The sequence below is a fragment of the Theobroma cacao genome, chromosome 9 (genome assembly GCF_000208745.1).
Source record: "Theobroma cacao cultivar B97-61/B2 chromosome 9, Criollo_cocoa_genome_V2, whole genome shotgun sequence".
NCBI lineage: Eukaryota > Viridiplantae > Streptophyta > Magnoliopsida > Malvales > Malvaceae > Theobroma > Theobroma cacao.
In genome coordinates, this window is record NC_030858.1 from 12678887 (window position 1) to 12692406 (window position 13520).

The 13520-nt window shown below is 33.4% G+C and overlaps 1 protein-coding gene across 1 annotated transcript; it reads left to right on the plus strand.

Annotated features, from left to right (window-relative positions):
- Positions 241–13136, plus strand: LOC18589318 (mitochondrial outer membrane protein porin 4). The gene is made up of 7 exons (XM_018126979.1): positions 241–482; positions 1915–1987; positions 2553–2620; positions 5083–5193; positions 5356–5442; positions 5921–6129; positions 12530–13136. Exons 2-7 carry the CDS (start codon positions 1942–1944, stop codon positions 12828–12830), a joined length of 822 nt encoding a protein of 273 aa, XP_017982468.1. The 5' UTR covers positions 241–482; positions 1915–1941; the 3' UTR covers positions 12831–13136.

Consider the following 13520-nt stretch of genomic DNA (forward strand, 5'->3'; position numbering starts at 1 on the left):
AAAACTACTTGGATGTGACGCAACCTTCGTGGCGAGCGGCGAGCCCGGTGGCCAATTCGTATAGAACTTGAGATTCTAACGAGCCAGCAAGACAAACAGAAACCTAGCCACCGATTCCAGGACACTAAAGTCATTTTAAATCTTCTCCCGTGTCACTCTCGTCATTCTAGAACATATAAATCTCTGATATCTTCGCTCTAGTCTCACATGACAGTGACACCCAATCTCTCACGGGCCAATGACAATTCCGATCCAACTCTGAAAGCTGAAATCTCCAATCAAATCAAACAGCCAACACGCGTAACCTAAAACCCGCCGTCTATTGAGATTCTGCCCTCTCTGACCTGCAGCCTTCAAAATTTTTCCAAAACACAGTTTTTTTAAGAAAATCATAGCTTTCCCCTGAGCGGTGTCGTAGCAGCCGCTGCAGGGTTTCGTCGCCGATCGTCTCTCTCTTCACTTCTCGCCGCACTTCCTTTCTTGTAATCTCTTTCTTCCTTTTTGATTTGTAAAAGTTATTGGTTTGGTGACTAGTTTACTCAAGTTTCGAAGTGAATCTAGATGAGAATATTTTTGAAAGCTTATATGATTAGGATGTAATTTGGACTTGGTATAGCTAATTTGATTCATATAAGGAAGTGTTGACGAAGCCGTTCTCTTCATTTTGGAACTACTGTTTTTCTTTTTTTTTTTGCTTTCATTGTTCATTGCTTTTGCCAGCATTTCGGCTCTGCAGATGCTTGTAAGTTTTAATAATTTTTGAAATGCTAAGCAGTGGAATGAGGAAGTTGGCATTGATTTAGGTGATGTTAGACAGTCTTTTGTCACTTTTTCTATTTTTTTTGGCTTTTTTATTCATATAAAGAAGTATTGACGAAGTCGTAGTCTCTTCATTTTGGAACTACTTTTTTTCTTTCATTGTTCGTTGCTTTTGCCAGCATTTGGGCTTTGCAGATGCTTGTAAGTTTTAATAATTTTTTAAATGCTAAGCAGTGGATGAGGAAGTTGGCATTGATTTAGGTACAGTTAGCCAGTCTTTTGTCACTTTTTTTTGGCTTTTTGATTCATATGAGGAGGTATTGATGAAGCCTTAGTCTCTTCATTTTGGAACTACATTTTTTTTCTATCATTGTTCATTGCTTTTGCCACCATTTTGGCGCTGCAGATGCTTGTAATTTTTAATAATTTTTTAAATGCTAAGCAGTGGAAGAGGAAGTTGGCATTGATTTAGGTAGGGATGAACAGGCACAGATGTGGTTAGATATGAAAGGAAATTATGGTTTTGAAGAATTAAAACTTAAAATGTATATCTTTCACAGAAGGAAATGCAAGTTTTACTTTCATAAACAAAAATTATAATAGAATCAGTATTGTGTTTTAGTCGTTTGTTCATTTTTAATCAATTACTATGATCTTGCTTTCTAGCAACTTTTTTGGAAGCAAAACGCAAGTTGCAGGGTAACAATAAATGGGGCCCTAGCATCCCCTTCTTCAAAGTCCTCCTTAGTCTTTAATAGAAGTGAAAAATTTTACTCCTCTATTAGAATGCTACTTTGGCACTTGCTTTCTATTAGCCAAAGCTTAAAGTACATTTTTATACAAAAGAAAAAATTTTATTTTAAAGAATTCTGTAGTAAAAGTTTGAATTTCATAGACAACAAGAAAATTTTTATTTTGCTTCTATGTGGAACCTTTGTAAGCAAATCCTAGATGAAGAGATAACAGTTTATTTTACTTTTTAAGTGATAAGTGTTTTTCTTAACGCAACACGAGAAAAGAATTTCTAACTGGTAAAGTATTGTTATCATTTCACATGCCTTTGTTTTATCATTTATTTGCCCCTTTTTTTTTGTTTTTCTCTTAAACAGAAGTTTCCAGTGATAAGTGATGATGTTATCATGATGGTATTTGCAGGCTGTGATTGATTATTCTTCTATCAGGATGGCTGGACCAGCTCCATTTGTAGATATGGGCAAAAAAGCCAAAGGTATCAGTTGCACATGTTTCCTCAATTCTTATTTTTGTCCAATATTGTATTTTTAGATTGCCCGACATGTTTGCATTTGTGATAGTCATTCTTCTACTAGAAATGACTTGTTAATGTTTTATTGGCAACTCAAATCAGTTTGATGTGTAATGGAGCTGGCAAGCAGCTTTTTTGGAGGCATGGAGATGGTTGGGATAGAGGAATTAGGAAGTTAATGCAGTTATGTTTTGCCAAGAAAAGTGCTTTTTATGTGCCCAATAGCCAAAAACAGTTGGTTACTAATTTACTAGTACACTGTCAGGATTAGCAAGTACTTTCCCATATGCTGAATAGGATAACATTATCTAACAAATCATTTTTATTTTCTATCTTACTGCTGCAATAAATTGCCTTTTTTAGTCATTGACAATCAGGGGCTTTTCTTGCTATTTGCAACTTTTGGTGACTACCAATTCTTCGCGCGGTTGTTCGTTTGTCTTTTCACGTGACAACGTGGGGGTTTTGAAACCTGCTGTTTTATGCTTTTAACTATAGATTCTAATGATTTATATTTTTGCTTCTGCAGACCTCTTGACAAAAGATTACAACTTTGACCAAAAGTTTACTCTTACAATGCTGAGCTCCACTGGAATGGTATTGTTCCACCGTAAATGTCGCTGGCCCTTTTTATTGAGCTGCTTAGTTACTTTGCTTTTTATTTTTTGGCCAGAGCTTGATTGATCTACTTGAAAACTTAAATCTTTTGCTTTACAAGAATGTTATATGCCATTGATGTTATGGCTGCTATATATAGCTTGTTTGTTAAATATTAGCAGAATGTTTATATGTTTAGTTTTTCACATGTTAACAATATGCTTATGGGATTCTTGGCTTGACTTGATATGAATTCCCTTCTTAAGCGGTCTCTCCCAGCATATTACCAATAGAACCTGTTATCGCATGATGTTACCTTTTTTTTTTCTCTTGTGCTTGTATGTTTGTGTTGTGCATATATATGTGAGGCATTAAGTCCTTGAGACAAGTACCATGTCCTATACAAACACACACAACAAGCCCATACTTTCAGAATTATTTCAGTTTTTTAGTACTGGTCATTACTCTTTTTTGTTAAAGTGGATGAAACTGGTAATTATCACAATGTGTGACCATGGGTGGCCTTAGTTTTAATTGAAATGGGATGTAGAAACAAATACCGTCTAGATTCTTTCATTTCAATTTCCCTTGTTTCAACCCCTTAACTTTACCTCTGTTTGTTTTCTTTCCATAAGAGCTTAAATAATCCATTTTAGTTCTTGTAAAACATAATGGATACTGTTACTTGTAGTATATAACCTATGTTGCTTTGACTCTTCATTTTCCCTGAAGTACTCATGTCAAAAAAAAAAATTGAAGGACAGCGTATGGTTGTGTGACTCCAAATATAGGGAAAAACTTTGAAAGAACTTAAAGTTTTCCCGTTGAACACATACCCATATTGAACACTCATTTTGAGTTCTAGTAACATGGTATGACATAACTATTTTATCCATTAATTCTTCTGTCTCCTTTATTTTGTCGTTCTGTCTAAGTGCATGTTTGGCCTAGTTTTTTTTCAGCTTATCTACCTCTTAAAAGCAAAAGTCATGCCAAACATGATCTGTTGAGAAACTCTTAAAAAAAAAGTAACTTTTTTTTAAGAATAAAATTTTTAAAAAAGAGCTTAAAAAAAAGCTCCAGGGAGGAGCTTTTTCTTNTATTTTAAGTGCTTGTTTGGCCTAGTTTTTTTCAGCTTATCTACCTCTTAAAAACAAAAGTCATGCCAAACATGATCTTTTGAGAAACTCTTAAAAAAAAAGTAACTTTTTTTTAAGAATAAAATTTTTAAAAAAAGAGTTAAAAAAAAAGCTCCAGGGAGGAGCTTTTTCTTCTCTTCTTTTAAAAACATATTAATTTTTAGGAAATACCCATCTCTCAATTAATCTCCATTTCCTCTTCTTCCCTTTGCAAATTACCATTCTTCAACGTAAATCACGATTTCTCTCTTCTTTACCTTTCTCTACAAAAACTAATAAAAAAATAGAAAACCCAACAACAGAATATAAAAATCTAGAATTTTTTATCTTACAAAGATTAAGAGAAAAAAAAATCTAAAATTCAAAACTGCATTCAGATACTATTTAAAGATTTTTTCTTTTTCACCAAAAAGGATTTTAATATTAAATACATCGTTTTCTCTTTTCTCTTATTTTTTGGAAATAGAAGCATATGGTCTGATTGCTTGTTAGATCAACAAAAATCTAATACTATTGGTACTATACAAGTTTGAAAGTTACTCCTTTTTTTTAATTGATTTCTTCGATTTTAACATATGAAATTATATATAAACTTGAAGCATAACATTATAGCTTATTAGGTTATTGAAGATGGCATGCATACCCTTTGTGGTAATTTTAACCGAAATTAGAGCTTATATAATTTATTTTGTTAAACAGTTTACCAAACAGTTTTAGCTTAATTCTAAAAGCTATTATTTTTCATAAAAGCTTAATAATAGCTTTTAAGTTAAAAAAAAGTTAGGCCAAACAGGCTCTAAGTAATTTTCATATTTTTGGAATCACTTCCTCGAAGGTTGGTCTAAGAATGATTTGAGTTTAGTGGGCTTAGGGTTTTATGGTCCATAAATGAGAAATAGGATTGTTTGGTTCCAAAGGAAATTAGAGAAACCAACAGCAGGAAGAATAAAATTTATGTAGCATAGAATAAGAAGGAATTGAAGAACCAGGAAGAGACACCATGTAGTGTAGAGAGAGCTAAAAAAGAATAGAATACTTGCTTTCTATGCCTCAAGAAACCAAATTCCTAATGCTTTTGTAATTAATAGCCTAGGAGACTTGGAGATTGCAAAAGTATTTGCTTTCAAGGTTGGGATATCTTATTCACTTTTACCATCAAGAGATTCTAACATTTTCAAAATGGTGCTAAGATAACTTCCTTTGAAAGAAAAAGAAAACAAAACAAAACACTCTTGATTATTTTGTTATTTTAAAATACTGTATTTGAATTTCCAACTACTTGATTGTTATGTCATCTGATGTGAATCTTAAAATGTATTGCAGGGACTTACGGCTACAGGGCTCAAGAAGGACCAAAATTTTTTTGGAGACATAAATACTGTGTACAAGAGTGGAAATACTACAGTGGATGTCAAAGTTGATACGTATTCCAATGTAAGGAAGATTTCACTTTTAAGATGATTATCTGTGGCTTTTCCATATTTGTGATTCATTTTAATGCATCGCCTGCTTGTGTTTTGAGGCGGCGTTTATATGTTTATTGTGTAATCTCAGCTTTGCCCTTTTCATCTTCATTTTTTTTTAATTTTTTCGCAGGTGTCTACAAAATTGACTGTCAATGATGTCTGGCCATGTTCCAAAGCTGCTTTAAGTTTCAGAATACCTGATCACAAGTCTGGCAAGGTCAGTGCATCAATGTTAACAGTATATGAGAAAGACTGACACTGTCACATAAAGTGTTGCAGTGTATTCTGGATGTACATCAATTTTCTTTCCTTTTTTTTTTTTAAATTTATTTAGCTTGCACTGTTCTTGTGATGGAGATTGTGTTTCCAGTGACTGTTGAATATTCCAATTCTCTTGCTTACCACAGATTTACCAAGGTTGTAGTTGAGATAATTATTGTTTTATTATGGTTCCTTTTTATGTACAGTACCTAGTTTCTGCTTTCTGAGTGTCAATTTATCTGGGAAAAAAGAAAGCAAATCGGTTTGACGGAGCATTACTGTGTCTTGATGCTTACCATTAAGTGGACCTGCTTGCTGGGTTTATATCAAGTAAATTTACATGTCAATGTTATCAAACTAGCAATTTCTTGAAGTGTTGGTAATATAATTTTGTGTTTGAGAGAGAGGACTGACTCCTGTGTGTCATATCTCAGCTGGATGTCCAATATCTTCACCCACATGCCGCCATTGATTCTAGCATTGGCCTGAATCCAACTCCCCTGTTGGAGCTTTCAGCAACAATTGGAAGCAAGGAACTTTCTTTGGGTGGTGAAGTTGGATTTGATACAGCTTCTGCCTCCTGTACTAAGTACACTGCTGGTATTGGCTTGAACAAGCCAGATTTCTCTGTTGCACTGTTACTGTAAGTATTTCTAGACCACTTAGGTAGGAGCTATTTATTTTTCTTATCTTGTGTGTATGTGTGGCTGCATTTTTGCATTTTTTGATTGCTTTAGTTGAGTTGACAAGTGCTACATCATGAGCAGTTACTTTGTAACATCTTGTTAGAATTCTAAAAGAGCTTAAGTTGGGTTAAGATGATCCTAAAATTGGGTTGCGTGGCACCTACACATATATCATGAAAGTGCATAATACCTTTTTAGGAGATAACAACTAATGTTGTACTTTCATGTACTTTTAAACAAGATTAACTAACTCAGCACTTATTTCTATATCAAAGAAAAAGAAAACAGTAATGACCAATCAAAAGGGAAAAACACAGAAAATCTGATGTATATTTTTCACAAAAGTTAAATTGAAGCAAAGAAGTGGATATGATGCTATGCAATATTACAATTGATAATTCTAACTTATTAATATACCTTTTGAAACCCAGTTGTGACAGCAACTCAGCCTTCTTTGAGTTAGTTCCTGGCTTGATGTTTCTATCGTAGGACTTCAAGCACCCAAGAACTTTGACTAGAGGCAGAAAAAATTGGGTCAAATGCAGCTGGTTCAAAAAAAAAAAATATCAACTCTTTCCCTATTTTGATATGTAGCTTTTAATTGCGTCAATGATGTCCATGGTATTTTCTAGTAAATATCCTTTGCCATAGTCAACATGGTCTTAATTATGTGTCCTAATGGCTTAGATCTTGACAAGGGATCTCCAAAATTTAGTTGGAAAAAAAGCAATATTTTAGTTTATACTTTTGATCAAAGTGGACAATGTGCAGTGAAATGTCTCTTCTTTTGGTGTCATGGAAAAATATGAGAAGGGGAAAAAGCACAAAAGATATTCTATTTACTTGTGGAGGAAAATGACCTTTGTGCACTTCTGGAAAAAGGCTTCTTCTCTCTCTCTCTCTTAAATGTACCAACCAAGTTTGGTTGATGCGTAATGGGAAAATGTTTGTTAGAGTAGTTATCATCTTTTAAGAAATTCATTTAAGGTAATATATGAGTGGATAAAGTAATGCCTACGTTTTAGCCATCCTAATACAGTTTAAACTGTTGTGTGTAGAGGTGTGCACTGTAAGTAAATGTGAGGCAATGTGAATATATCAAAATTATGATTGTTATGCTATAATTATAAGTCATGTGGTAGGTTTGGAAGATTGTGATTAATCTTTCAGGACAATGTTTTGAAGACATTGAATTGCTATGAATTGGACCTTAAAGTGAATTTTGTGTGGTTTTATTAACAAATCTTGAAAAATGGAGTTTATTGTTTTCTCTATGGTGTAGAGAATAGCCTTATACTCCCTTATCGTCTCTTTCTTGGGGTTAGACTAGTAGACAAGTGTAATCTTTGTTGTTTAGTAGTAAATCAACCAAACGCTGAAATGCCCAGTATGATGTTGGGTTGGCGAGAATAGCCTTATACTCCCTTATCGTCTCTTTCTTGGGGTTAGACTAGTAGACAAGTGTAATCTTTGTTGTTTAGTAGTAAATCAACCAAACGCTGAAATGCCCAGTATGATGTTGGGTTGGCTTACTAATTGTGAGACTAACAGGCTTATGTTTTTTCTTATTCTCCAATATTTAGGCTTAATGGTCAACTCTCAATATCCTGTGGTTGCACGTTGTTTGGTTCATAATTACCTCATTGAATTGGAGTTGAAATGTAACGTATCGTAGATCTGTGACTAGACTAGCCCAAACAATCATCAGGTTAGTAGCAAATGGGGATTGTTGTGTGCACAAGACATTAGTAGGATTGGGCTATATAAGGTGCAGAACAATGGGCTATGCAGGGCGATGCGAATTATCGGGCTTAGCTTGTAGGGCCTGCTTGCATGCAGGTTGTCTACTTAGGTTGGAATTCTTATGTAATGTTGCTAAGGAATGGCGGCTAAGTTTGTCTAGGTTAGACTAGTTGTGTTCTATTAGGAATAAGACACTTTTCTTATTAATGTTTTTCTTGTTATTTGCTTTAGTTGCACTACAAGTAGGATTAAGATTTGGTAATTTTCATATTTATATTTTACCATAAATCTACTAGGGTTAGTAAGGATTATCACAGTATAAATAACCCCTTTTTAATTGCATAAGGGAAAAACATACTAATAGTCGACATAAGTTTATTGGGTTGTGACAAATAAAGATATCACTTGTCACGGGCTTGAAATTTTAGCCTAGATCTGTGCGGCTTTAACCATCGAAAGTGAAGGTTAAGTAAGCGTAACTGTAATTGTTTTGTGGAAGTGTGAACTAAAGATATGCGAGAAATAAAACGTATTATTCCTCATGGTTCAATAGACTTATGTCGGTTATTGGTGTGTTTTTAGGGATGCAATGGGTACCTTATTACAAGGTACCTGCGGATACTCAACTGGGTTATATAAGGTTAGGGTATCCTATGACCGAGTTTGGAACGGGTTTGGATAGTGATTTCACTACTTGTATAGGGTTCGGGTAGGGTTTGGGTACCACCTCTTGGGTACTTGTTATCCGAACCCGATTACCATTTATAAATATTTTATTATTATTTCAATAAGTAAATTAAAAATATATTCACCAACTTTACAAGCAATTTTTTTGTTAAAACTAACAAATACATGAAAAGTATGGTTACTTTAATTATTTAGGTGATGAAATTAATATATTTAAATTAAAAATTATTAGATTATTAATTATGTTTAAATAATAAGAATATCTATCATATTATAAAAGAATATAATTACTATTATATATATATACTTTTAATATAATTATATTTACTTTCTATTTTGTGATAATATTACAAAACTTATAANTTAACTTGTAATGTGTTTTAATATATGTACTCCATATATTGTTTTAATTTATAAGGAATATAATTACTATATATAATTTATATATATATATATACAAAAATACTTTTAGTATGTATATACTTTAAATATAAACATATTTACATTTTATTTTGTGTTAACATTACAAAAATTATAACTTATAAAATTATGAATTATGTTAGGGATATTTGCTTTTGATAATTTAAATTTAAAGTTTATTATGTATTTTATTAATTTAATTATTAGTAAATTGTATAGAATATGCATGAGAAATGTTATTTTATATGGATATGAATACGGATTCGGGTTCGGGTAATTGGGAATCCATGAATAGCATTTTAATAAGTTTTTTTCATAATCGGGTTTTTAAACGGATTAGGGTAAATATAGGGTGGTGGGGATGTATTAGGGTTAGGGTTGGAGTAGTAATTTTAAAAAAATGTTCGGGTAGTTAATGGAATTCGGTTATTTTATATTTTATAGGGTTAGGGTTCGGATATTTTAAAATTAACGGGTACCTTACCTGTCGACGAACCTATGTGTTTTTCCCTTATAGAGTAAAACCTTTATAAATTAATATTCGATAAATTAATAATCTCAATTAAATAATATTTTTAGCTAATCTTGACTTAGCACCAATGTGGTAAATTAATAATTTGCTAAATTTATAAGATAATATCTTTTAAAAAAAACATATGGGTCTCACTTGATATATAAATTAATAATCTCCTTATAAGTCAAAATTATATATATACATGACTTAATTAAGAGGTTTTTCTAAAATATAATTTCAATGTTACTGGTTTCTTTTTAAAATTGATGTCTCCTTAAACCTCATCTCTAACTTTCTTTATTGCATTAAGAAGCTCTTGTGTAGTAATCTTTTATTGCAAGTAAAAATTATGCAATTTGATTGTTGCTTTAAGTGCATCTTTGGGCAAGACAGGCTCTAGTATAGAACTATTGTCTTTAACTTTATCTTCTTGATCATATCTCATGACGTTCTCAATAATTTGCTCGTTATGAATAATGATGATTCGTAATTCAGTAATTAAGTAATATTCATATAATCACAATACATAATATATATATTAAGTGTAAAGTTTAAGAAAAAAATCAAGGAATACCTTGATAAATTAATTTTTTATAAATTAATGTATAAATTAATAAATTATTAATTTATCGATTAAATAATATCTCGATGAATTAATAAATTTTCATGCTCTCAAAGGTATTAATTTATAGAGGTTTAAGGGGTTTTTTAATAGTGTGATAACCTCAACTAACCCTAATAGAGTTATGGTAAAACATAAATATGAAAATTGCTTAATCCTAATCTTACTTTTAGTGCAAGTAAAGTAAATAACAAGTAAGGAAAGCATAAATAAGAAAAGTGTCTTATTTCTAATAAAACATAACTAGTCTAATTTAGACTAATTTAGCCACTATCCCTTAGCAGCAATACACAAGAATTTCAATCATAGTAAACAACTTGCATGCACTCGGGCCTTACGTACTAAGCTTGCTGCTCCGCACAGCCCATCGTTCTGTGCCCCGTGCGGCTCAATCTTGCTAACGTCTTGAGTGCACAGCAATCCCCATTTTCTGCTGGCCCGATGATTGTCTAGGCTGGTTTGGTCACGGATCAGATCCGTGACATTTCAACTTCGTTTCGATGAGGTAATTATGAACCAAAAAATGTTCAACCATAGGATATTAGGAGTTGACCATTAAAATAGAAAGGTAAACAGATTTGATAATTGATTCGGAGTGAGAAAAGATCAATGTTGATGGAAATTGGGTGGCTAAAGCTTGAAAATATATAGTTGGAATTGGTAGACAGTCATTACAATAGAAAACTAATATCTTCATATTTATAAGATAATAATCTAGCCTTTATAAAGATTCGAATAAGCCTCAAATGCTTACAATTTGGGTAAATTTATTGGTAGTCATTGGACATTTCAATCATGTGGATCTCTACACTTCAATTTCTACCAACTGGCTCTACAAAGATGGTATAGAAGCAATCCAGAACTTCCATCATATGTCGACAACTTGTTGCCATCTTCCACTCTGACTTTGTTCTCTTTGGCATCTAGAAGCCTGAATGCCTCCCCCTGCTCCCCAACACAACCTAACATATGAACTGACGTTGTGATGAATTTTGGTTGAAGATATAAAAAAGTTAAGTATTAAAGTGTAATTGAGTCTCCAGAAAACACACCTCCAGGAATTGCTGAAAAAACTTTTGAATCAAAGAATCACAATCAATTGATCAAGATGTTTGTATTTGCATGTGTTTTAGCTAAGAAATTGGTGTGACCTGTATACATTTCGGGGGACAAAAGGAGTTGTTCAAAGGTGTGAGAGAGAGAGAGTTGAACAGGAAGAATTAAGGGGACATCAGAGAGTCTAGGGGCTGATGAAGTTGGGGACATTGTGATCTAGTAAGAGAAGTGTGCATGGAAATAGGGTCATCCGGAGAAAGAGGGGAAAAGGAAAAAGGAAGAATATAGAGAAAAGAAAGCCTACTACTGCTTTGGCATGTATTGCATTGAGTTGGATGCTGATGTTATTGCCACATCAGCCCTTCGTTTCTCTTTATAATGCCAGAATGACAGGATTTCCTGCATATGGAGAAGTTCGGTGACGTAATCTGAGTTGAAGTTTAATGATCCAAGTGAAACTTGTTTAAAAATTAGTGGATATTGCAATGCCCTTTTCGATTCCATTGAAGTTGATCTTTTCTCTTGTTGTTTTATTATCCGCATCATGGAACATAGCATTAGAAAATGTACCATGAGTTTGGTAATTCTTGTATTTCATGTTAACTTGGAGAAGATGCAGACAATTTTGATTGACTATTTTGCAAAGTGTTCAGAAAAGATGTTGGTGATCTTGATTGAGGTTTCAGCGAAGAGTTTGATCATTTTTATTATTTATGATGTCTAGGTGCATTTGATGGGTAATAATCATGTATGACAGATTTTCTAAATATGGTGATTCTCTGTGCAGTGAACTAATTTTTCTTTGTTTTGAATTTTATCTTGGTTTGACTTGCTTAGTAGATTCACTGCAGTCTGTTCCCTGTGAGGCTTTTGTTTCTTCTAGTTTTAGGGTTCAGTTTATGTTATTGATGATCATTATTATGGTAAACCTCAGCTTAATTCCTTTGATATGCAGAAATAGGATGTGTAATATGATTATATTTTAAAAGAGGTTAAAACAAGTGTGCTGAACAGTGCGGAGAGTTTAAGGTGCATGGGGCCCATTGGGATAAACCAAATATCTAGTTAGCTGCAGAATGTTTTTAGGGTTCCATTTGCTTGTGACTGTGATGGGCAATTTTCCAATAAGAAAGAAAGACTAAAAAAAAGCGTCTTAGTCTCTGTAGGTTAAATTCAGATGATGTTTTTCGGACTAGCTTTATGAGAGTTGCTATGGCTCATTTGATTAGTTGGTCAACCTTTTGTGCCTCGTCTTGTGGTTCTACTTTGCTCTTGCGGCCATCAAAGTCTTGAAAGCATGTTTTCTGTTATATAGGACTGATAAAGGACAGGCGCTGAAGGCATCTTATATCCATTCTGTCAACCCCTTCACTTGTGTTGCTGCTGAAATGACTCATAGATTTTCCACCTATGAAAACAATTTCTCCATCGGAAGTTCCCATGCTGTGGATCCTTTTACAGTGGTAAAGACACGGTTTTCTGACAATGGGAAGGTTGCAATGCTGTGCCAACGTGAATGGAGGCCCAAATCACTCATAACTGTTTCGGCAGAGTATGATCCAAAGGCCGTCAATGCATCCCCTAAGATGGGGCTTGCCCTTGCTCTCAAGCCTTGACAGGGAAGATGTTCAGTTTAAACCTCGTTCATTCAGCAGTCTGAATTCAATATGTGATGATATTTTTTTTTCCCCCGAACCCCCTTTTATACACCCAGATCATTTGAAAGATCAGTTGATGAGCTGATGAATGTTTTTACTAATACGGTAGTGGGGAAATGGAACCCGATTTTGGACAAGTTTATAATTGATAACACAAGAGCAGCTTTTGTTGTTGAATGTTGAGAATGGTTTCATGTTGTATGCCAGGGGTATTTTCCCTGTTTTTCTATATATGAAATCCCTATATCTGTGGCATTTCGTCTTCTTCGTTACTCAGCAATGCTTTTGCCTCTCCACTCAAATTGCCAATACCTTTGTCGTAGCCTAGTGGCAACCCAAGTGAATATTTCTTGGTAATATATGTGATTAAGATGGTACCTAATTATTTGGCGCACCACTTGTAATAACTAGAGTCATTCTTTTTCTGATTTCTAGATTTGGTTCCATTTCTTTTTCTTACTTCCTTTGCTTTTTAACGTTAAATAGCAGATTCTTGGAAGCATCGAAAGTGGTTCAATCTCGACCATATTTTCTAGTTGCTTCTAGCAATGATTTTCTATGAAAATCTTGTTGGACTGTGTATTTTCTTTTATTTAGTGAATGAAAAAAGAGATGCAATCCATGTTGTGTTCGCCAAAAGAATGCTAC

What these genes read in the sequence shown, in the direction of transcription:
- LOC18589318 (XM_018126979.1), top strand. Translation starts at nt 1,942, where the DNA reads ATGGCTGGACCAGCTCCATTTGTAGATATGGGCAAAAAAGCCAAAG. An exon ending in TGCTGAGCTCCACTGGAATG is followed by an intron (nt 2,621 to 5,082) that starts GTATTGTTCCAC and finishes AATGTATTGCAG; the next exon opens with GGACTTACGGCTACAGGGCT. An exon ending in CTGATCACAAGTCTGGCAAG is followed by an intron (nt 5,443 to 5,920) that starts GTCAGTGCATCA and finishes GTCATATCTCAG; the next exon opens with CTGGATGTCCAATATCTTCA.